General features: G+C 43.7%; 1 protein-coding gene across 5 annotated transcripts in view; it reads right to left on the bottom strand.

The window, feature by feature from the left end:
* Positions 1–25,838, bottom strand: part of Arhgef28 (Rho guanine nucleotide exchange factor 28) — a 291,631-nt gene that overhangs the window by 62,941 nt on the left and 202,852 nt on the right. For all 5 annotated transcript variants that reach the window (XM_087896810.1, XM_087896812.1, XM_087896811.1 and 2 more), the window contains 10 exons: positions 23,384–23,495; positions 18,782–18,824; positions 15,638–15,761; positions 15,287–15,419; positions 8,935–8,990; positions 7,916–7,964; positions 5,963–6,107; positions 5,753–5,880; positions 3,875–4,015; positions 289–536 (listed from right to left, as the gene is read on the bottom strand). In XM_087896810.1, coding sequence (XP_087752936.1) covers positions 289–536; positions 3,875–4,015; positions 5,753–5,880; positions 5,963–6,107; positions 7,916–7,964; positions 8,935–8,990; positions 15,287–15,419; positions 15,638–15,761; positions 18,782–18,824; positions 23,384–23,495 — 1,179 coding nt within the window. The remainder of the gene's footprint in view (positions 1–288; positions 537–3,874; positions 4,016–5,752; positions 5,881–5,962; positions 6,108–7,915; positions 7,965–8,934; positions 8,991–15,286; positions 15,420–15,637; positions 15,762–18,781; positions 18,825–23,383; positions 23,496–25,838) is intronic.

Below are 25,838 nucleotides of genomic sequence, written 5' to 3' on the forward strand. Positions count from 1 at the left end.
TCTGCAAATCAAAGCTGGACAGAAGGCTTAGTGATTAAGAGCCCTTGTTTCTCTTGCTGGAGACCTGAGTTCCTTTCCCATCACCCATGTGGTAGCTCACAACCATCTGTAACTCCAGTGTCAGGGATCGATACCATCTTGTGACTTCTATGGACACCTGGCAAGCACACAGTGCACAGACATACATGCAGACAAACACTCAGATATATAAAATTAAAAAAAATCTAAGGGGAGGGGTGTTCCTGCAAACATTTAGGGTTCTGAGACCAGCTTTGACACCCTTCTTACCTGCTGTATCAGAATATCTCCAATTCGGTTGATCACAAAATTCCTGTCGTTACCCATGCAGGATTCCTGCCGGCGTTCCTTCATGTTGAATAAGAAATGCCTATGGGTTTCCAGCAACTCATCTAAGCAGGGGAAGATCTTGTCCACCGTGCTGTGGTCCAGCTGTAGCTCCTCCTTCATGCCTTTCCTGAAGACCTCCGACATGATGAGCAGTGTCTGCATGTGGTGCACCTCCGTCTGCATCAGCTCTGAAATGTGAGCACATGCATGACCCAGACGAGCTGTGTGACACGTCTGCTGGATGTGCACCCTTTCCTACACCACTGTGAACACTCAAGAACAGATACTTCAAAGAAAAGAATTCAGAATCGCAGATCTTATTCGCCTACATCCTTCCAAGTCACGTTTTACACACCGGACAGATGGACATACTAAATAGTAAGGAGTATCTAATCATCTTTGCATCATTTCATAATCCTTTACTCATCATCCTGACTAACGCTAATAACTTTCTTCATATACAAATTCAGTTTTTGACCATGATAACCTGAGCTACAGAAACATACACAATGCCAGTTAAAATAAAGATCATCCTATCAAATTTTTCTCTGTAACAAGCAAACAAAAAGGCCCACATATGTCTCTTGCAACTCAATTCTACATTACACTAATAAGAATGAGAGAATGCTCAAGGCTAACAGGACCATTTCCATTAAAATAAAAGTCAGTGGTGATTAAAATCTTATTTACATTCCAAATATTAATTGTCCAGATATTAGAAGAGCAGCCACAAGTAAAGCAGCTAAGACTCAAATGTTTCCAGCAGCTTCAACTGCCACGCCAATGCTCTATGAGATATAACAGCTTGTTGAAGAAAAGTCTTTCTTTCTTTGTTTTTTTGTTGAGTGCATGCATAATTAAATAGCGGAAATGAAATAACTTGGTGAAATGAACTCAATGCGATAAAGTTTCCCAAGGCTGTACGATAGTAGATTCCTTCTGTCACTAGATCATTTTCTGAAATTCATTTTTCTCCAGAGGAAAATGATAATTATATATGGATAAAAGATAGAAGTTAGATTATATATCATATATGTACAATATCATGTCCATGTTTGAAAAGTCTTATAACTAAATGTCTTCAATAATTTAAAAATGGGCAAAGAAATTTAATAGATTAAACTTCAAAAACAAACAAATAACCACTAAGTATCCAAAAAAAATGCTCAACAGGGGTAGGAATAAACTTTAGTGGTAGAAGCCTTGTCTCTAAGGCAAAAAGTTGCATGAGATTACCCTCCTTTCTCACCCTCATCCCCACTCCACCTTCATCACAGCCCTCACCCCCACCCCAAACCCTATCCTCATTGTCTCCCAACCAAATTCAATATCCTTAGTGGAGAAGGACAAATCAAAAACCAAAATAACACAGCACATCACATATACTGAGCTAATTATAGGAAGAAAAGATGGAGAATAAACACATGTTGGTGAAGGTGAAGGTGAGGAGCGATTAGAACCACCTACATTGGCAAGGATGTAGGATGCTGCAGCTGCCTTAGTAAACAGCCTATAATAACTAAAAGGCTAAAAATGAAGTTACCATTTGACTTTCAGGGAAAAAGAAAAGAAACAACATAAAATGTCCATCCATTAATGACCAGATAAACAAAATGGATATTAGTTGACTTTAAGAAGGAATGAAGTACATATGATGATTCTTCAAATATCATCTATAGTAACAGGACACCACACACACACACACACAAACACACACACAGTGAGGCAAAGGACAGAGAGTAGATTAGCAGTTGCCCAAATCTAGAGGGAAAAAGAGAAATGAGAAGTGAGTTCTAATGGGTAGAATATTTCTTCTTTGAAGTGATGCGAATATCCTAGAATTAGAATGCTTGATGGCTCCACAAGTTTGGGGAATATACTGAGCCCCACCTGATTACATATGGGGTGTAATTTTATGGTATATATATATATATATATATTATATCTCAACTTTTCAAATCCACTGTGAGAGAAAACAGTAACCCCCAACGTGTAGGAATATAAAACAAGCTCTGCACAAGCTCCCAACTACCCCATGTTTGGGGACAGAATCTAAAGTATCAGCCAAGAAGGGGAAATAGGTCTAAATACAGCATCCTACTTCATCGGAGGCACAAATCTCTTTCATTGAGACCCACAACTTGAAAGAATCCGTATCCCCTTCCGCATTGTTAGCGCCCCTTTGGTTTGCCCTATCACAACACTTACTCCTTTAACTAATTTACTCATTATGACTGAAGGGGTAGGAATACTATCCCCCTTGTATGTGTTGGGGGGTAACCCCCCTCATCCTCTGTGTGTGGGGTGGTGGTGGGAGGGTGACACTGAGCACACAATCCAGGGCATGCTAGGAAAGCACTCTGTCACCGAGCTACTCTCTGGCACTTGTTCATTTCTCATTAGTCTTGGGTTTTGGACAGAATGGTGCTAGGTAGCCAGGTAGTCTGAGGTGCTCAACCCTGCCCAGTGCTGGGGTTATTGGCAGGAGCCACCATACCAGCTTTCTTCATCTTTAAAAGGAAAACAATGAGGAACAGAGGGGAAAGGAAAGATTTTTCTCTGCGGGTCAAACCTTTCTGACACCAGAGGCCACATGACCTGTGACAATGCACCTGTATGGTGACATTGAGCTTAATAGTGTATGAGGATGACCCAGGATTGAAGAGACATGGCAGCGTTCATCATATTAAATAATATTACTGTCCAACAAACATTAAAAAGGGTAGCATCATCCTGTCATCTTCCTGTGATGAGACTCCCAAGGCCCCTGGAAGGTTCCAAAGCCTACCTCTAGTACCTCCCGATCTTGGTAAAACTCCACCCCCAACCTCCATCTTCCACCCCTACTGAAGATAGACAAGGCATCTCCTACCAGAGGTCAGAAAAACATAGCCAAGGAGAATAAAGACCCTGTCTCGGCTACAAAGTGGGGTGTCTTGTTGAGACTACTTTTTAGTACGTTCTTCACACTTTGGACTGTCCTAATTAACTGCTTCTACTTCAGATTGCCGTCACTCTGAGAAGCACACCATGGTGAAATCTCAGTGCAGTTGAGCCGGACACTAAGGACTGCAGCACCCAAACGCTGTCCTCACCCAGCCTCAGGCCCAGACAGTTTCTACAGGCATGGATGGTCGGTCAACGGTAGGCCACATGCCGAGCTGTGATATCCGCAGCAAGAATGTGAAAGTTCACTGTGGCTCGAACAGGAAGAGGTGGGGAAGTATCAGGAGGCCATCCATACTCAAGGAGATCTGCTAAGGGTATGGGAAATCAAATTCCCTTGATATTTGTACATGCAAGGTTGCACTTGAGCCTTGGAACACAGTATTTTATACCTGAATATTATTATCCCTGCTCTACAAATAGGGAAACTGAGGCCCAGGTGAGTCACATAGCTTATTTGAGGCCAGATACGTGGAAAATAACAAAAGCAGTCTTGAACCCAGGTCAAGACAGTATCACCGTTCATGCTCTGTCCTCCAAACCCAGTACTTCCGCCCCCACGGCAAATTTAAATGCTTACCAAAAATGACATCCTGTCTCTTAATGACATCCTTCTCCTGCCTACTGCAAAAGGAAGGGTCCACCACAAGACTCCAAGATTCGGCTTCAAACTCCTGGGCATCACTGCTGAGGTCGCTCCACAGAGAAGAATCCACAACATCTAGAAAAGAAAAGCCAGAGGCACGGTGCGCCATATGCCATACGCCAATCACAAAGATACCATCAAGAAGCAGGCTCTCAGGCTAGAACCTACTAGAAGCACAGGAAGGCCCCAGCGAGAGGCTACAGTGCAGGCGTGGAGCACCTGCAAACCAGGGGTGAAAGGGTTCAGCATCAGGTGCCACGAGAGTGAAGAAGAGCACCGTCCGACAGCAGCAGTGCAGGGAGCTGTGGAAAACTGGAGTTGCCTTGGTTGGTTTGGGCCCACTCTATTGGAGTCTGATTCAGTAAGCTTCCCAGCCCATGCCCTGTTTACAGAGTCTTGACCTCACTGGTAGCTTTTTGCCTGGGTTGATTTACACATTTTACTCAAATCTGAATTTGAACGTGTCCACTCGGTTTACCCTCGACTTGGCAAGATGCAAAACACAATGGGAGGCTTAAGTCCTGCAGGTAAAAACTTTTTTAATAGAGCTAAACACACACACAAACATCTTTCAGGAAAAGAAACACACACACACACACACACACACACACACACACAAACATCTTTCAGGAAAAGAACCGCACACATACACACACAATGATCAAACACCATTAAGGAAAACTAAAACCTATTTGCCCTAAACAATGCTCCTTAGAGATCCCATCTAGTGACTGTAAAGATGAGGCGACAATGCTTTAGGAAAACAGAGGAGAAACTGAGTACACTCCGTCTACCCAGTTCTCTTTCATCTGCCTTGCCCTCATTCATCGAGGCAACTTGAAAACAACAAACAGTCCCCCAGGTTGAATTACATCCTATAAAATACTCTTTAAATGCTTTCTTTCCTAGAAGTGGCAGACAGCAGGTGGGGCACACGTCACAGTGGCCCGGGCAGGAGCTGTCTTAATTAAATAAATAGTAATCGAGTGGGGGATTCATTCTCCCCATTCTCCCAACGGCTGTGCTACGCCTCCCATGATCCCCACACAGTGCATCTCATTCTTTTCATTACATCTATCTCTTAGCAATGTGTCCATTTAAAATCGGCTTCTTAACTCCTCAGTCACGCCTGACTGCGTCCCTCAAGACTAAGTTGTCATTAAAAAAAACAAAAACAAAAAACAAAAACAAAAGACCTTTTATTGAATTTGATCTTTGATGATTCCAACATTGAAGTACATCCCGAGTACTGAAACCTCTCCCCTCCGTCCTCCACACCCCCAACAGGTGACTTTCCTACACTCGGGTTTTCTTGAGACCCTTAAGAAAAGGAGGTTCTACTGCAGGCAGATACCAAAACGACTTCTACAGAGCAGCAGAGAACCGAGGAGACGACTTAGCAGATAAAGGGTTTGGTATGCAGAACCCATGCAAAAGCCAGGCAAGCAGGCTGTGGCCTCTGCAGTCTCAGGATCTGGGAGATAGACAGGTGATCCCCCAGGCTAAGCTGCCTAGCTGTACTAACCAGAATTGGTGGGCTCTGGGTTTGAGGACCCTGCCTCAAGAAATAAAGTGAAAAATAATTGAAAAGGACACCCACCTTCAGGATTCGGCCTCCACATATATGCTCTCTTACCCATACATGTGTACCCACACACATGTGACCAATATACATATACACATATGTGCATACCACATACACAGAGACATGAGAAAAAGAACAAAATAACACACTCTATCTCATTTCTTGCACAAAATATTCCTTTCAGTAAGTGCTCACAGAGACAGGAGCGTTCCACCCTATCTTCTCACCTTCCATCATGAAGGACTCTGTGGAGGGGGAAGAGCCCATGGACTGATACAGCTCATCAGAATGAGATCTGCTTCGCCAGCTGGTACTGTCCCCCTCCAACTCCAAGGACGTCACTGACCTCCTGAAGCTGGGAGACAGAAAGGGAGACACGAGTTAGCCCCCCGTAACCTCCCTGGGCCATGAAAACAAAGCAGGCCGCCGAGTCTCACCTCTCCAAGGTGGTTCCCGGGACACTTCTGGACAGGGGGTGCACCTGCCCTGCAGCTTCCTTCCTTCCAGCTGGCAGTCCGATCGGCATGGAGGAGGAAGGGTGCAAGGAGAGTCCCGGTTGTGGGACGTCTCTGAGTGAGGAGCCTGGAATCACAGGGGACACTTCATGTACCAGGGCAGCATTTACAAGCCAAGAGAGCCACAGGCGATCCAGACAGGTACACCCTCCAGCACCACTTCCAAAGTGCAGTGGCCCAGCCTTGAAACCCGTCTCTCTGACACTGCCTGGCACCTTTCACGTGTCCCTTCCTCTTCTCACCCCTCCAACACCCATGCTGCCGGCTGTTTCCACACCTCCCCTGGGAGACTGGGGATGTCTGGGGCGACCCAAGCAAACAGATGAATGGAATGGGGAAGGACCAGCCGGCTTTCTCATAAATCACTGCTTGTGCTCTTGGAAGCCAGCTTTAAATAGATCCAAGGTGTCATTAGCTCTGTTGGCAAAATGCATGTGGTGTGTGTAAACAAGCATATGCACCCAGAGAGAGCAGCTCAAGAGAAAGGAATGATGCTAGAGATCTACTCCTTAGGGAACAAGACTCCTGGGCTAACGAAGTCCAAAGCCCAGCCACGTTGTTTTTTCTAGACACTGAAAACAAGCGAGCATGGACACATTTATGTTTGGGAAGAACTATAAACAACCCTGAGTTGGGTATTTCAGACCCTTTGGATTGCAGCTATTGAGTGCACACTCTGGAGCAAAAGGAAGAAGTGTTTACATCGATGCCAGGATGGAACAAGGAAATGCATACATCTCCGCTTTGGTCCCGTGAATTTGTGAATTCCACGGAAAGAAGAGGAGCAGAAGACATTCAAATTTCTAAACTCTGAGCACCTTTTTCATCACCCATTTAACATCATGAAAATGAGAAGCACCTCAGAATTGATGACAAGAGTTTCTGAGGCCAAAGCAGGGGACCAAGTGACAAGAGAGTTCAAACAAAGGTGCACAGCACCACACCCAAAGCACGTCACCATGACTTAGCACACTTGATTGTCCCCACCAGAGTAGTTTCCAAGATGCCAGTCACACTTTGTTAAAGCACTGAAGTGAAAAGTTACCAGGAACTTAAAATGCCTGCCACTTATCATGCAGAGCAACCCCAGAGAGAAGAAACTACAAATGCTTTCACGGGAAAGCAAGTGTTTTCCAAAGGGAGGCGACATCAGTGTGACTGGCTCCTTACTTGTAACACAAGGAAGTGTTAAAGGTTCCTGGTTGTTTTCAAGAGAAACTACCTAAACCTCAGTAGTGTATAATTAAAACAACAAGAACAGAGTCATCAGATTTGGAAATATACAAATAAAACTTCAGCATGCTTTATAATTTCAGCATCACATTAAAGGTACTAAAAAGACCACAGCCTCAAATGCAACTCTTATCCAAGCACGGGGTCTCCATAACACTGGACCACAGGGACAAATGAGAATGGAGATGTTCCAAAGCCAAAGATTTCTTTTCCACTAAACTGTGTGAGTCATAGGAGGTTTTAGCATGCATTTCTACAGGTGAACATATGCTACTATTAGAAAAACATCAAATCATGTACATTCAATGCAATGTCTCTGTCTACCCCAAAGTCATTAAATCAATAGGCTATATTCCAATAAACACCATTAGAATTGAGACCCAGCAGGTAACACTATTTCCATACAGTCCCTGTGATACACAGGCCACGCTCTACAGATGATGCAGAAACTCATAGGCTGACCAAAAAGTTTATATCCTTCTTGACTTCTTTACCCAGGTAAAAATTACACCATGCATATGTTATGAAGAAGAAATCACTGGACAAATGAGAAAACAAACACAGGAGGTAGCTTTACGATGGAAAGAGTATGGTATGCATTACATATTTTAAAAGTTCTTGTCATTTTCCCACATCACTTACTTCCAAGGATGGTTTGTGGTTTGTTCTTGTTGTATTTCTCTTGGAATTTCTAGTAAAAAAAAATTATTAGAAACACATAAAATAAGATCAAAGCACCACTAGGCTACAAGAATGTACACGTGGTTACACAGTATAGGTTTCTTATCTACTCCATAGTCATTATCTTACTTATTTCAGGAAAGAATTCAAAGCAGAAAACAGTAAATGCAACAAAAGTAGAGTGTGGTGACCAGGAAATGTGCCAGGAAGAAGGAGGGATGAACTTCGTGAATACCCAGTGCTCAGCAGGCTCTAGACAACCAATATCTATGGCTCATGCAGCCAGGCCGTGGAGAAAGAGGCCCTTCTACCCACATTGCCTTGCTTCTCTTGTGTCTTTCTACCTCACCATACTCCTCTTTCCGGGGATAACTACCCCAAACTCTGGGGTCTCACCTTCTACAACAACCCTTAAGTGTATCAGTTAACACAGAGTTGCGTGACAACCACCCCACCACCTCCACACTGCAGGAGGGTCCTGCCCAAACTCACACGCACCTCACACTCAACGGTGGAGTGGCAATAAAGGACTGGAAGCGTAACTGTCATCATCTTTTTAACCTTGTCCCAAATATGCATCCTAGCTCCATGCCTCCAGGTAGGCTCTCAGCCACAGCGGTGCTCCCTGGGAATGTGCTGGAAATACACATCTCCAGGACCCACTCAGATTTAGAGAATCTGAAAACCAGGGAGGGGACCTAGAAGTTGAGATTCTTACAGCCTTTTGGGTGATTCTGATGACGGCTGCTTGAGAATATGGCTTTAGACAGAAAACCTAGCCTGCTCACCTCAAATAACTCAGCAGATCTTCTCTCTACTGGTAAACATGAACAGTTAACCAATAGTCACACACTCTAAGTATGTGTTACCACCATATGGTAAGTCCAATAGCCCTAAGAGTTCGGTGTCCAGCAGCAGACGACACAGGTAAGCCAGCTAGGCAACAGAGCACATATGTTCTTCAGGGACTGGGAAGTTACCTTGGTACACGGAGGCACAGCATCTTTGCAGCCCTTGTGTGTGTTTGCCTTACAGTCTGAAATAGAAGACACGAACATTTCCATCTGACTTAAATGCATCTTAAGATAAGGTCACATTACACTTTTATTAGTTATTATAAAAACAACACAAAGAAGTACACATATTTAAGAAGTGAAATATTTAAATGATGCATAGCTCCACACAAGCATAAGCACATGTGGGAACTGTGAGTCCCTTGAAGATAATTTGTCCTTATCTGTAATGACCTTATAAAGTAGAAAATATACAGCTGTGTACCGAGCCCCTCTGGGTCTGCCTGATAGCTCACTTCCTATTGTATGCACTGTGTCCTCAGGGATTGCTGAGGCTTGACTGATAGCCTTCAACTCTAGCATCAGGAAAACTGTCTAGGGGGATGGAAAGAAATGAGCTGACAATAACGCTGACCGAGAAAAACAATGCATGTCAGCTTCAACTGCAAGAAATTTCTATATAGAGAGACGGCTTAGAAGTCAAAGGTACACACTGCAGTTGCTAAGGACTGGAATTCAGTTCCCAGAACCTACGGTCAGTGGTTCACAGCCACCTGGAACTCCAGCCCTATTCTTCTGGCCTCGGGAGGCAGCTGTACTCACAAGTACACAGATCCTCACACACATACACACACAAACACACACACACACACAATTTAAAACAAAAATACATCTTTAAAAGGCAAAGAAATTGGTAGCAGGTAAATCAGATGAAAACGGTTTGTCACTAGCTCATACGGCCTCATATCCCTAGAGGAAGACAAGCTTTCGGCCCACAGGGACAGGGACCAGGATGTCTTCATGTACACTGGTGTCCGTGGAGGCTGTAGTCCGGAGGCTGTCATGCTCCTTTCCGATCCTCCTTGCCACCTTCAAATCGCCCACCCCTACACCGCCTCTCTCAGGAGGAGCCCGTGGTCTGTAACTGAAATGTCTTTGGGAGTTGATCCATAAAAGCCCATTTCAGCCCACCAAGGCCACACTGCAGAAGACCCTGCAGCCCACTGTGAGCCAGGCAGGAGACTGAGCCTCAAACTGTCCCTCAGTGGTCCAAAGAAGCATTTCAGTTGACTAGCTAATGCCAGTGAGCAGAGCAAGGCAACTCTATATACTGACTCTTCAGATGAAATCCATTTTCTTTCCTCTTATTTCTAACCAAGCAGAAGGAAAGGAAAAGCGGAGGTTCTGAGATGCCAGTGAACAAAACAGGAGGTGGGGTGGGGGGTGGGGTGAGGGTGGGTGTGAGGGGGGTGACAGGAAGAGCCGGCCACTGGGCTTCGGGCCTGGAGATAGAGATGAAAAATGTAGATTTTTGAGGCATGCTTCTGATAGGGCAGGCAAAGATGTCTATGAAATCAAAGCCGAGGGCATGGAGGGAGATCAGGACTGTGGGTCAACAGCGTATGAGAGGGGGCGGGGCTTTGTGAGAGCAGAAACTGCCAGGCAGGAGAACGGCAGGAGCAGATTTCCAACTGAACAGACACGGATCCATGTGACCATGATATCAAACTATGTGCTGTGTGAACTCAAACTTCAAAGACCCCAAGATGTGAAGAAGAAGGTTGTGATTATAAAACAGACAAAGGCAGATCCCAGAGATGACCGTTGTCTAAGAAAGAAGCCAGAAAAGATGACACCAGAGCCATCAGAGCCCAAGGTACAACAGCAAAGAACGTCCTGAAGCTAAACGAACAAACTTGAGGGCTAAATCAAAAGTCTCACTACTTCCTAATAAAAATAATAGACACGGTCTGGCAATATCCGTGAGACGAAAAAGTTAAAAGTACATTGGCGTGCAGGTAGAGAGAAGTGGGGCTACTAACAAGGGATTTGGGTCACACAGGCACCAGATTTTCCTGAGGCAGCAGTTAATACTCCACTACACTGGACTTTGTAGATGGAAGCTGGAACTTTGGACTAACGTTTTATTTAGCCACGTAAGCAAAGTGCATAGGTTTCATTAAACTATGCCGTCCCATCAGAGCCTGAGAGGAGAATCAGAAGTAAAGACTGAAGAATGGATTGACAAAAAGTTTTCTTTTTCAATTTTGAAGACTTCTTTTTATTTTTAATCATATCTATGTGCCTGTATGTGGGAATGCTCGACAGAGTGAAGATGCTCACAGAGGCCGGGGTATCAGATCCCTCTGGAGCTGATTATAGGTGGTTAAAAGCTGCCCAGTATGGGTACTGAAAACCAAACGCAGGTCCTTTGCAAAAGCAGCATTCACTCTTAGAAACTGAGGCATCTCTCTAGCCTAAAAGTAAGCAGTGATCCAGGCTAATAAAAGAAAGCTGGGCTTGGTGATAGACATTTGTATTCTCAGTACTTGGGAGAGGAAGGCAGGAGGATGGGGAGTTCAAAGTATCCTTGGCTACATAGTAAGTTTGAGGACAGCCTGGGCTACAAGAGACCATAGCTCAATAAAAGAAAAGAAGGAAGGAAGAGAGAACAGAAAGAAGGAAGAACAGGAGGGAGAGAAGGAGGGGGGAGGGGCTTCAAAGCTATTGTAAGTATACACACAAAATTGAACGAAAACATTGAATTTCTCTTGACGCACCGAAGTCATTTCTAAAACGGTCAGCCTACAGTACAAAAGAGAATGTAATAATACGACAACTGGGTATACTAAGAGAGGGGGAGAGAGGTTCACATAAGGAAGATAAAACTGTATTAAGTTATGAGCCTTACGTAGCCATAACAGTATCATTAGTAGATATTAAGAGCCCTTATTGTGCCAAATTGCAGGAGACGATAAAAGCAAACAACACATGGTCTAAAGCCCCAAGCCAGACAGCAAGAAAAACAGCCAGGAACTGTCAAAGATCGCTGGCAACAGTAAAATTAAATGTAAATAAGAAAACCCCTTTGTTATAAAAACACAATCTTCAGTTGCATTACAGATTGTCTCTAGCTAAATTAAAGACATACATGCCAAAACGAAAACCCCAGAAACAGTTAAGGGACACAAAGAAAGGAAAAGCCAGAGAAGCATTAAGTTGAAAGATGCAGAACTCAGTCCAAAAGGCAAGAAAGAACATCAAAGTACAATATTAATTAAAGTTCATCTGCAATGAGGGTCATCATGCGTGAGGGTCTGTGTACCAGATAATGTTGTATCAGAACACAAGCAACTGAGTTTAGGCATACACGAGACTGTTACAGAACTGCAATATTTATGAACTGTTAGCATCTCGGGATCTAACAGAGAAAATGACACTAAGATTTTGAGTAGCTCTACAATGTACTGTTTCACATCATATCTGTCTGTAAGATTAGAGCTATTAACCAAACACATAGAAGAGGATTATCCACCCAACACAGAAGTAGTCTGTCTACGACTCAATGTCAAAATGTAAGGTTAATCCAAGTTTAAGTGACCAACACTCCCCCTTCCAGTGAAAACTTTGGAGGTCCCCAAACTAATCCTAAAAGCCACTGTGGTATAGAGAGAAACAGCGAGTGTACACTTCAACTTGCATACAGACTACAGAATTTAATCTAAGTGAGTAATCAGCAATGTAGACAGAGGTATGTGAAAACACGTTTGTCTATGTTATGAAAATATAGGAAAACTAAGGATATGATGAAAAATGACTGAAGACTCTTGATAGAATCATCAAGCGAAATCCCAGCATTAAAAACTGATGCAACTTCGTTAGGGTTAGAAGCGACTAAGTAATGAATGTGGAGAGAGGGAGAATTAGACCTCCCTGGGGAAGAGCCCTCTAAGGGGCTATTCAATGCCAAGTGCTCAGTGCTCAAAACAAGAGCAACACCAAATGGACCCGGGTTGTAGCCGTATATTTATATGTGTGCATGCATACGTGTAAAAATAGTAATTAAAGAAAACAATAGAGATAATAGGCAAGAGTGGAGGAGGGTGGGCGGTGGAGGGAGGGTAACAGTGAGAGGGGGTAGTAGGGTATGACAGTAGGTAATTGAAAATGATGCAAGTATATTATATACATGTATGAAATGCCATAATAAAACCCATTAGCTTATACAATTTAAATGCTCACAAAATGATGATATATTGATAGCAAAGTTTTTGCATATGGAAAATTTTTACACAATTTAAGTTTCTATTGAAGCCATATATCTTCTGTAAGTCTTTATATACTTATTTTTTTAAGCAATGACAGATTTGATAACTGAGCATGTCTGAGGTATTTTCAGCAATTTCTGGCTTCCACCACGATGCCATCAACATGCACTTAATGAACTCAACAGGAGTGGGTCTTGCTTATGCAGCAGCTTTCCTTAGCAGCCATTAACTAAGCCTAAGTGTTAAGGGTCAGCTTTGTGATGGCACCTGGGGGGTTATGAAAAATTAATATGTCCTGCCTCCCTTACCCCTTCCAGCATTTATGGTGACAGAGACAGCCAAGGAAAATGACATGGAGACTATGCCACAGCATAGGTGGTGGTAAATTATAGGGCCCAGGATTTAATGATGAGGGAAATGATGAGCTAAACACACGGTGGTCATGTCTGAGGGGTGTTACCCAACCATCTACAGGGCTCAGAAGGAAGAGCCTCAAAGACAAAAGACTCTAAGACAAGATGCTGGCTTGTTGGAAAAAACAGCAAAGATGGCAGTGTGGCCAGAACAAAGAGAGAAAGGGGAGAGAAAGTAAATAGGCCAGGTCTTAAAGAGCTTTGCAGCCACTGTAAGGCGTTAGGGATCCCCTGTTCCTGGCAGATATCTTGAGAATAGCCTATCTTGTGTCCTGGTTACTTCTTTGTCAATTTGACCCAAGTTAAAGTCATCTGGGAAGAGGGAACTTCAATTGAGAAATTGTCTCCATCAGATTGGCTTATAGGCAGTTTTACAATTAATGATTGATATGGCAGGGCCCAGCCCACTTGTGGGCATTGATACCCCTGGCTAGGTGGTCCTGGGTTATAGAAAAAGCAAGCAGAGTGAGCCACAGAGAAGAAGTCAGTACGCAGTATACTTCCATGTTTCCTGCTTCAGTTCCTGCCCTGTTTGAGCTCCTGTCCTGGATTTCCTTGATGATGCGCTGTGATCAGGATGCATGAGGTTGGTAACCCTTTCCTGTTCTAGCTGCTTTTGGTCATAGTGTATTGAGGGCCAGGCTGCTCCAGGACCTTCCCTGTGGCCCTGATGCATAGAAAAGGAACCCAGATATGCTTGGCAAGGCCAGTAATGGCTTGGGCCAAGGCCTTGGAGGAGCTACAGTGTTCAGGATCCTGAGAACTCGACTCCCCTGCCCCCTTGAAGGGCTGTGGTTAATTCCCAAGGCTTTGTGCACTCGTCTCTGACACACTTGAGCTATGCTTTGTTTCCTTTGTGCAGCATCACTTGATCAGCTTTCTGCTGATCTCTTTCCATTGTATGATAGTTTTTGCTGACTCTGTTCCATTTTCCCCTACAAACTGTATATAAGATGCCACATTTCTTAACAAACTTGTTCGGCGTATCGCAGTTTATATAAGAACTCTTGATTCCAAACCACTCCTATCTTCTTTGTTTTCTGATCCCCTGCTTCTTCCTGTCAATGACCTGCTGGTCCAGATCAATGGTGTTTATCACAGCGAAAGAAAACAAACCAACAGAGGTGGCAAAAGTATAAGGGACCTAAAGGAAAGGTGGCTTCAGAGCAGTGAGAGCAGCAGTGGGTTGACAAGTGGATGGGCTTGAAATAGACACTGAAAACAGAGCCAGTGGAGTTGCTAAAGGACTCGCAAATCAGAAATGGGAGTCATGGACAAATCCTCTAAAATCCTGTCATGAGTATCTGCTTGGAGTGATGGGAGGATTGGCTTGCCTGTAAGCACTGAGCTGGGAGCAAGGGCTCAGTTTTAGGCATGCAACATTTGAAAGCAGTGAGACATCCAGCAGACAGCGAGGTTGATAGGCCTGGACGTAAGAAAGTCATCAACCACAGATGAAAAGTACCAAACAACCAGTATTGACCACAGCAGGACAAACAGCTCAGTGATATGCGAGGCCCTGTGGTGCGGGAGAATTGTTTGCATTCTGTCAATCACGTTTTAAATAAATGCTTATTGATCGATAGCCAGGCAGGAAGTATAGCCAGGAAAACCAGATAGGAAGTAGAGGTGGGGCAATGAGAACAGGAGGATGTTGGGAAGAATGAAGCTCTGCCCCGAATCCTATCCAGATCACCAAAGAAGCAGGATGTGACCTACCCTGCTGAAAAAGGTATTGAGCCTTGTGGCTAACATAGGTAATAATGGGTTGTGTAAAGGTGCTGAGCAGCGGCTTTACCCTTGGGGAGCTTGCAGGATGGAGAGAAAATTTATCACACGCTGGATTCGAGGACTTACTGGCACACTGGAGTGACTCTTTCCCTAGGAGTGTTTTCTCACAACCCGAGCACTGCAGAACCCCAGAGAAGGTTCCTGGGACAAACTGGTGCCGATTCGGTTTTTCTTTGTCTTTGGCTTCCTTGTTTTTCATCTTCAGAAGCAGCAGAAAAGTGGGAGGGAATGGACAAAGGAGACAGCTGTCAGTGGGCAAGCTTACAGAACTCAGGCATCAACACAGGCTGTCCCTGCAGGAGCTGCCGTAATATTCCCAACAACCTGACAGGAATTCGTAAGAAAGGTGCACACTGAGGCAAAGGCGGGTGACCTAAAGGAGACACTGTCAGCGGGTAGGCACACACCCTGGATTACCTTAGATTTGTTCCGAGGGCTGGTCATCCTGTTCATGAGGAAGCTGAACGTCCGACTCACTTTGTACTTTTCAGATTCAGATTTTGCAGGAATGATGTATTCATCCCATTCTTCTTCCTGAATTCTACAAAGAAAGGACTCTGTGACCAGGTGTTAGAGGCCTAAAGGGAGCCAAAGGGCATCATGAAACGTGGTTGTACATACGTCTGTATGGACATGGCTAAACTTTTTTTTTTTTTGGATTTAAGTGATTTCAAAGAGAAAGAATAGCAACTTCATAATTAAAAGTATATCTTATAAAGGAATGAACAGGTAACTAGATTTGATAAAGCAACTGTCTAGCAATGCTAACAACAGCAGAATCCAACAAAAGAAGTAGTTGCCATACACTTACTTCAACTTTCCTATATTCCTGAAATTATACTGAAATATTTGGGAAATAGACTTGGATAATCTTACCCTGAAAAAAACTCATCCACCTGCTTAATATGAAAACAGAAATTTCCTGAGACAGAGAAGCCAAATAACTGGCAGTCTGGAAGGAGATGTTATTATCTTGGGAACACAGGAGCGGCTTTCACGAGACAGGCGTTTCCCTGGTGGGCACCAATAGAGAAACAGGTTCTGCATCTGTAGGTTCAGCCTCTGCCACTCAGCCAGGTTTGTACCTCGAGACTAAGCTGTGGAGGAGCCCAGGCTACAAAGGCTGCAAAACAGAAGTAACTTCACCATGGCCATTTCCATCCCCCTAGTACATACAGCCGTTCCTAGAAGAGACAGACTGAACTATCCCAAATAAAATAACTGAATTCCTGGTTCCTCAACTCTATTTCTGTTCTCCATATCCCAGGAGGCTTTGTGAAGAAACTAGTAGTCTTTATTAAAAATCTGTAAGTTGACTTCCCCACACCATGTTCTTTAGAATGCTGTAAAACTATGGCATTCAACCCTTAGGCTCAGAGGAGAGGAGACTTAAATCTAAGTGTGAACAAACAAAGATGGACTATTAAGGCATTAGAACCACCACCCAGCCTGGTAGAAGAGCGGCCAGCACACACATGAGCCACTGTTGGGTCATGAGAATGGGGGAGGGGTGCAGCCTCTCTGCACAAGCAGGAGATTGGGTTATTCTGTGTTTTAACCAAAATCGACTGTGCTGCATTCCTGCTGCTTTGGACAAGAACTAACTCTGTTTAAGTCACTTCTAAACCTACAAAACTCAGGAGAAGTTCTTTTTAATATCCCCAAACAAAAATGTTCTATTTCTGATATCAGGTTGATGACCAATGGGATTTCTCACTGCAAAATCTTACAAACCCTATTCTTCAGAAACCTCTGTGACACCTGTTTCAACAGAAAAACACATATTTCAGGTGTATCGAGAATATGAATCTTCAAATCTTAACCGTAATCAATTTTATCGATAACCTATTATTTTCAATGAACTGGCTTCAAGGTATTAAAGTGAGTTCCCACTATGCAAATTGAGGATCAACATAGTTGGACTTCTTTAACACTTAGATGCTTTAAGGCTAATTAATTTAATGAGAAGCAATTAATTTCAAATGGATAGTCGTCGGTATAATGATGATCTGTAAGCATCAGTGAAGTGAAAAAATAGCTTGTCTGTAGCAGTAAGGCTACAAGGTCTGGGGTAAGTCCTCTTTTACCTTAGATATGTTCTTTTTTCAGAAACTGACTGGTCTAAGTCAGAGAATTCCAGAGAAGGAAGTTCCTTGAGCAGTTACCTACATCATGACAAGGCAAAGCACCAGGTGCGGCTGGGGAGCTTCTTAGCAGATCCAACAAGACACCAGGAATCGAGTCAGGGAGAAGACACATTGACCCTGCTGTGCCCGACTGTGCCCTCTAAGTGCATGAGTGGGAGGGGTAAGATGGAGAGGGAAAACAGAGTGACAAGGGGGAAGAAAGGCACTTCCCCCACCGTGCCATGCAGGGGACGCTACTGCACAAGCTGTGACCCGGCCAAGTGCTGTACTGGCTCTTCTCATCCTACAACCTCCCAATGGAAAATATCTTACTTAAAAAAAAGTCTAAATAATCAACCTACTATTTCTACAACATTTGGAAAGACAGGATCCTGAAGACAGGGAATTGACAACCTAGACGATTGTCAAATTGCAGTGTTTGGAACAGAGTCCTTAAATATAAACTGCTTAGAACAGCAGGAGGCACACATGATCACCAGTAATTGTCAGTTACTACTGCCTCAGCTGTCACCGTTGTCATCACCATCTTTGTTAATGCCATCCTCGTCATCACCCCCTCCTTCAGTGGCATTCTTAGTTTTCCGGTGTTCGTGTATCTGAGACTTTCTATTCTTGTCTAAAACAATATAAATGAACCCAAACTACCTTTTTCTTACTGCTACTTTCATCGGGAGGTTTTAAAGCAAAACACTGATCTTTACCTAGATGTTAAAAAAGTCCAGAGTGCTAGGATTCACGCCACCAAAGTGAAAACTACTTCACTGTTTCCCAGGGAGTCCTTCAAGCCAACCTTGTCTGCCATTTCTGTCACTTGTCCGGTAGCAAGTCCAGGGCTAATAACACCAGCTAGGTGTTCAAGGCCAATAGAACTCAGCCCTCCCTCCCACACGCAGCCTGGTCTCTTCCCAGGCTGGGCTATGGCACCAGCTTTACATCTTAGGATAGACAGCAGCCTGGGCTTCAAGCCTCAGATCTACATATTAAGCAGAAGCCTGGCTGTGCTGAAGGCCACACTTGCATCAGGCCTAACACTGTTAGGCAGAGATGCACAGAGGGCAAGGGCAGGTGTGTTTCTGGGCTTTCCACAGCAACCACCTGAGCAACCGGAGCTACAGAGAGTCTTCTAGAGGTAGAGAAATCCTGAAATCTGTGAAGCTTGCGGTCCTCATGAGATGTTCAGACCGGAAAAGAACCTAAAACAGAACCCCCTGTCCGCAGCCCTGCAGCCTGTACCTCTGAGGATGGAAACAGGCCTCTGGCTAACTATACTCATTCCAGAGAGGCAATACTGGGTCTTGCATAGCTTATTACACAGAAACCTCTTACCAACTATTGGACATGGAGGAAAAGTGATGTACAGACATTTGCAAAGACAGATCAGTGGACCCCGAAGAAAGGAGAACCCTCAACGTACCTTTTTTCTCCTGATGGCTCTTGAAAACTATACGATCTCTGTTCTGGAAGGCACACACACAAATAAATAAATTAATCAATTAGTTAATAAAGAAGCTAAGACAAAGCAGCAGTCACTTGTCAGTCTGAGATGCTCATGTTCACCAAACTCATCATTTTATACGCCATCAGTTAGAAAACCTGCGAGAACTGACCTCCTGCATGTGCGGGTGGATGTTTTCCCCGATTTGGAGGCGAAGAGGTCAATTCGGTAACTTCAGGGAGTGTGTTAGCCCCAGCAAAGGGAAGCCCGCGATTTGCAAACAGTATGGAAAACTGGCTACTTTAAGGTACTTCTCACTTGGACGCCAACCTTTATTAGTAACACCAACCCCCAACACAGGGGATCAATAAGCTGCTGCTTTTCAGCAAAGCTCCGTGGATGCCTTGAAGGCCAGCACAGGGAAGGGTCTTTCTTAACACAACTCCAAAATCTCATCCTCAAGCAGCGCAATCAGAGATACACTCTGTGGCTGATGGAAAAGAAGAACTACCCTCCCCATTGGCCTGCTGGGGAAGAAGGGCAGGTTTCTGCAAACATGGTGCCATTCTATTGACAGATTCAGAATACTCACTATGGGGACGAAGGGCGGATGTTGAGTTAGACCTGGAGAGAGGGTGGGCGGGAGCGGGCACCGAGGAGCACACCACCCACAGAGAAGGGCAATCCTTCACCAATACCATACAGAGTGAGGGAAGGGGTGGGAATAGGAATACAGGAAGATGAGCCAGTTATGTACACCGTGTAAATAAATACCCCCTGAGTTCTTGCATGTAATAGAAAAATCTACTTTGAGAAAAATCAAAGGCTTTTTATAGTCATTGCAAAATGCTTTTTAAATTAAGTCATGGGGGCTGGTGAGATGGCTCAGTGGTTAAGAGCACTGACTGCTCCTCCAGAGGACCTGGGTTCAATTCCTAGCATCCACATGGCAGCTCACAGCTGTCTGTAAATCCAGTTCAAGAGAATCTGACATCATTATACCAATATGCATGAAATAAAGTTAAATAAAGTTTTAAAAAAATAAATTAAGTCATTGTTCTTATAAATAAATAGGTTGACATTCCAAGAAAGTAAGAGAGTCAAGAGTCAAGCCTATCAACTTACAAAGTCCATTATAAGGAAACTGGTCACAATCTAATTGGATTTATAGCAACTTTTAAAGTATGACATCACTCTATAAATTATTTCCTTCCTTCCTTTTTCTTTTTCTTTCTCTTTCTCTTTCTTTTTTCTTTTCTTTCTTTTTTTATTTTTTTTTTGAGGCAGGGTTTCTCTGTAGCTTGGGAGCCTGTCCTGAAACTTACTCTGTAGACCAGGCTGGCCTCAAACTCACAGAGATCTGCCTGCCTCTGTCTCTAGAGTGCTCAGATCTCTGTATGTGGACTTCACAGTGAGGTTTCAATTATCATTCTGATATTGACAACATTCCTTTTATAGAAATCCACCAAGTACCAAAGGAAACTATAAAGCTGGGTTTTATTTTAGGTATATAAAAATTAAATACTGAAGTTACTGCCATTAAACACTCGACTCAAAAAGAAAAGAAGGCATGAGAAAGAATAAGAAATAAATTCAGAACTGATAAGGAAGAATATGCCAAATAAGAACTAGAAAAGAAGGGCTGGGGAGGTGGCTTTGTAGTTAAGGCACTCACTACTCCAGCAGAGGACATGAGTCTAGTTCCCATCATTCACTGGGTAGCTCATTACTGTCCCGGGTATCTGTGCACATGGTGCACACACGCATGTGTGCGCACAGACACACACACACTCAAGCACATACCTACACATACAACATAAATTAAATATAAATAAAAGATTTTAAGAAGGATTAAGAGGGAGAGATGGCTCAGTAGTTAAGAGCACTGGCTACTCTTTCAGAGGGCCTGAGTTCAATTCCCAATACCCACAACTATCTCTAATTCCAGTTGGAGGGGATCTGATACCTTGCTGGCCTCCCGGTCTCCAGACATGCACATGGTGCATATACTTTCATGCAAGCAAAACACCTACATGCACAAATAAATAAATTAAAAAGGTTTTAAAAGAATGAAAAATTGCACAAATGCATCCTAAGCTTGGGTATTTGTATTATGTCTCGCACCCCCTGGGGTGCATCCCCCTGGGGCAAATGGAGACTTGGTCTCTGTTCAAATCGAGGAAAAATGAGTACTATGCAAAATTCATTAAGGGAGAGGTACCAGCAAAGCTAGTATCAATTTACTTTTGATTCATTCTAACACACTAAACAATAAACATTTGAATATTTCCTTGAACTAGACAAGCTTTTATGCCTGTGTTTTGCTTATATGAACACAATCAAAATTATTTTTTCTCCATTAGACAGTAAATTATCCTTTGTGTCCAATGGGTGTGACTGACCTATAAATGGTGTCAATGGAGACGCTGGCAACTGTACAGTTTCTATCCACTAGAATCCTCAATATTCTCTCTCTCTCTCTCTCTCTCTCTCTCTCTCTCTCTGTGTGTGTGTGTGTGTGTTTGTGTGTGTGTGTGTGTGTTGTGTTGCATCAAGCTAAATCACCTGGTTCGAACTCTTGCCTTCTGAATGCTTTCAAACTTCATTCAACTGCTTTTAAACACACTGCTTAGAGATTATATTTATAGACTAGCAGGGCAAAAAAGAAACTGGTGTCGTATTTCTATTCCCTCTAATTCAAATGCAGAGATTTAAGCTCTTATTTAAAATGTATAGCTCGAGGGACTTTTTCCTTAGCTGTCGATTTCCTTTCTGTTGTCGGGTCACTGACTTCAAACCTTCCAGGCCAGAGAAACGGCAGTTCTAACAGTGAGGCTCCCATACCTCACATGGAACGGAAGATTCAAGTATGCTCTCCAAATAACAATAGTGTGAAACTAAGTCACCATCTAGGACTATTGATGGAAAGGTGTCGAGTATCATTAAAGGGACCTGAACCCAAGGTTGACAGGACACTTGGAGAGCCGAGAGAGACCCACATCTTCCTTCTCCACTAATGATGGAGAAAGGGGACACACACGAGGCAGTACTGGCTGTGTGGCTCCCCGGCCTCGTCTACCTCACTCTTGCAGCGGATCTTGCTGGGATACTGAGGACACGTCTCACTTTGGAACAGCATCGCCAAGCTCATGCTACGTGCTTAGCGTTCTTTCACGTGAAGTCAAAACCGCAGAATGGTAATAAAACCAGAACAAAGTAAGAAAAAGAAGAAAGGGAAAGAGGAGGAACCTGACACATGGCGTGCTGAGGGAGCGGAGAGTCCTGAACTGGCAGCTTGTTTTTGGACGACTCAGGAGAAAATCGGGCATTGTCTGATGTACTAAGGTTTATTTTTTATTAAACTATTAGGATGTCACACAGAAACGAATGTTCCCATATCAGCCTTTAAATATGACTATTACACATAATCTGTCCACGGGAAGTGATGTGGGAGAATTGTCTGTATTCTGTCAATCATATTTTAATAAAACGCTGATTGGCCTGGCAGGCAGTATAGGCGGGAAAACCAGACAGGAAGTAGAGATGATACAATGAGAACAGGAAAATTCTGGGAAGCAGGAAGGTTTCTCTCCATTCCTGTGCAGACCACTGAAGAGGCAGCACGTAACCTGCCCAGCTGAAAAAGGTACGGAGCCATTATGGCTAACATAGATGAGAATAATGGGTTAATATAAGTTATAAGAGTTAACAAGAAGCCTGACCTAATGAGCCAATCAGTTTATAATCTTATGGAGTCCCGTATGTGATTTTCTTTGGGGTTTGCTGGCTGGGGGGTACCGGGCAGGACGGAAACCCCGACAAGTCGGCCCCCTCATGTTACATATGGCGCCCTCATGTTACAGGGAAGGGTGAACTAATTACATATCAAAGCAAAGTTTAAACTGAGGGCAGCGAACGAACGAGAGCAGCTCCCAGGAGAGCTCTACACTGCCCATAAGTTTTCTATTTGGAGGCAGAATCCACTTTTGAAAATTCAACACACTCCTCTAAGATGCCTTGTTTCTTGCAGCTATGCTATATTTTAATACAAGTTTATCGTATAAAAGTTATGTTTCTGCTTCCTTACATGGCTGCTCTTTCTTCAAATGCTGAGATGTAGCTATTGGTACCGTGAACACAGTATTATTTCAGCTCTTCCAAGCCCTGGGCTAAACCAGGAAGGGAACACCTCCAATCTGCCCTGCTGCTCTGCCTCTGAGTGGCTGCTTCTTAGCACCATCCATACAGGACAAAAGTAATTCTCAGAATCCACTTAAGTAAAACCCTTTAAGGCCCTCACAGAATATACCTGAAGTCCGTTCTTGTTTGCACCATCCTGGAGAGCACCATTTTACTAAACTAAAACAACAGAGAAGTGGGCACGCATGTATAATTTTATCAAAATGAAACCTATAAGAGCTGACATCCAACAAGGAAAGGATTCTACTTGGCTTAGAGAAACCGGTTGTGGAGGCAGAGCTGGAGCTGGCCTGCAGTCCCTGTGTGTTTTATGCACGTCGACCAGCTGGGTGCCTGCTCTGGAATGGAATGAGTGCAGAGTCAGATGCAGACAGCGCTTACCTTCGGTGGAGCTGCACACCGTGAAATCACGCACTAGCCGGGACTTCCCGACAGAGACTTTGGGTGACGAGCAGGAGTATGACCGTGAGCGAATCCCAGAGAGCAGGGACTCCTAAGAGAGAGGGCAGCGCTATGTAATCACCATCACGAAACAAAGCCCCAACCCCTGCACTTCATCCAGGCAGCTATTTCTTTGTACTGGGAATTGAACCCAGGGCCTTGTGCATGCTGGGAAGGCACTCTATCACTGAGCTACATTCTCAGCCCATGTTCTACAGCGCCTTGTGAGACATGGTCTTACTAAGTTGCCCAGGCTGGCACGGATCTTGGGTTAGTATTGGACTCCCACGTAGCTGGGATAAGAGATCTGCACCCGCCATCTCTTTTCTCACATGACCTTCTTAATAATTTGCTCTGTTTGCCTCTCAAAGCTTTTCCAGCGTTCTCCTTTTCATCTAAGCCCTGATAAACTAGAGTTTTGTGGAAGAGTTCTCATCCACGTAAAAAAAAAATACCTTTGGACCATTTCAACAACTGGGTTAAAAATGAGAAAATTAAATCACACGACTTTTTCTCTGAATGTTCAGCCGTGGCATTAGTTTGTTTTTACACAGGTTATTTTTTTTTGTTAGTTTACACTCCAGCATTTAAACAAAATTATATACTAACCGAGATCTCTTTCCTTAAGCAATTTTAGAAGGTAGAGAAACAGCTATGTCTAATTATAAGAGGTTTTAAGCTTTCAAATGGCTGTTTAAATTTACAGGGCTAGCGGTAGCCTCTAGAGAAAGTTCATGGCAGCCATTGGTTAAAGAGCCTAGGACAGAGCTGAGGACAGAAGCCTCTCCTGGCTTCAAGGGGCCTTGGCTTAGGGGCCTTATGTAGGAGCACCCACTGGGCCCAGAGGCTGAGTCCCCGGATGTTGAGCTGTACTCTAACCCGAGCAGGGAACTGGCCACAAGGAAACCACCAGAAGCCATCCTCTCTCTTAAATCGTGCATGGTAACCACTGTTCATGGCGATGGAACTTTGGAAGCTGTCTAAAATCTTTTGGCGACGCTATGCTGAGTAATTACGGAGGCAGGAGAAGCTGCGCTTCACAGCAAGAATCTTCTTTCAAATCAACGTGAAACTGTTTCCAAAGAGCTGCAGTTCATTCCAAGGAATGATAAGGTTTTCACATTCCATTCAAAACTAGCTAGCATTAGCGTTCACAACCATAACCTATCTTTTTCTTGAATAGTTTTCATTCACACTTCTATTCTTATAATCCAGAATTATCACATGATGTTCAGGTTCAAAAGACGGGCATAGATTTCCAGGCTACACAGGAAAATGGATTCAGAATGGAGGTTAGAAGACCTTAATTTTAGCAATGACAGGTGACCAACCTGGGGCCACCTAGTCAAAACTCTAATGCTTTCAAAACATAAAATAAAAGTGCTACTTACATCTTAGATGGGCTAAGAAAAGCCTCTGTATTTTTCACATACATAAAACCGTTTGGTACATTACAGGGTACACTGCAAAGGTAAGGTCTTATCTTACTAACCCCATGTTCTGGGTAGAACCTTGGCATTTCACACATTGTTTTACAGTAGTGTATAAATATAATTTAAGAGGAAAATGACTGGACTATAACAGAATTCAAATAGAAAAAATAAATAATGTTCAAACAGAAGAGTTTGCTTTGAGAAACTAAATTAAAGTATTTATTTGTTTTTAATAAATTTATTTTTTTATTTTAAACCCCGGCCAGTATCTCCTTCCTCCTCCCCTCCCAGCCCCTCTCTCCCACCCACCCCCTCTGTTCCCACCCCTAGTCCACTCCTTCTCTGTTTCTGTTTAGGAAAAAGCAGGTCTCCCAGGAATATCAACAAAACATGGCGTAGTAAGTTGCAGTAAGACTAAGCACATCCCCATGTATTAAGGCTGGGCAAGGTAAGTCAGTATAAGGAATAGGGTCCGGAAAGCCTGTGAAAGAGTTGGAGACAGCCCCTGCTCCCTCTGTGAGGAGTCTCACAGGAAGACCACGCTACACAATTCTAACATACACGCAGAGTGCCTAGGTCAGCCCCATGCAGGCTCCCTGATTGTCGTTCAGTTTCTGGGAGTCCATGAAACTCATGAAATTATCAAGAAAAATTAAACTTCAAAATGAAGAAGTGAGTAACATTGGAGATTGGCTCGTGAAGCCAGGAACATCCAGTAAACGTCACCTCTGACTTATTGAGATCATCTACCTCCTCGCCTGGACCAGACTAAAGATTATGTGCATAAACAAGCTTGACCACTGAAATCAGTATCATCAGTTTGCCTCACCCTGTGGCAGGAAGGAGAGCAGGAATATTAACTGAAATAGTAACATCTCCCAAGTACGTAAAAATGGGATGTACTCCCTGTGAGTCAATAACATCAACCAACTGCTGGAAGAGTTGTAAAAGTTAAAATGGAG

Source organism: Myodes glareolus, chromosome 15 (genome assembly GCF_982192425.1).
Source record: "Myodes glareolus chromosome 15, mMyoGla1.1, whole genome shotgun sequence".
NCBI classification, from domain to species: Eukaryota; Metazoa; Chordata; class Mammalia; order Rodentia; family Cricetidae; genus Myodes; species Myodes glareolus.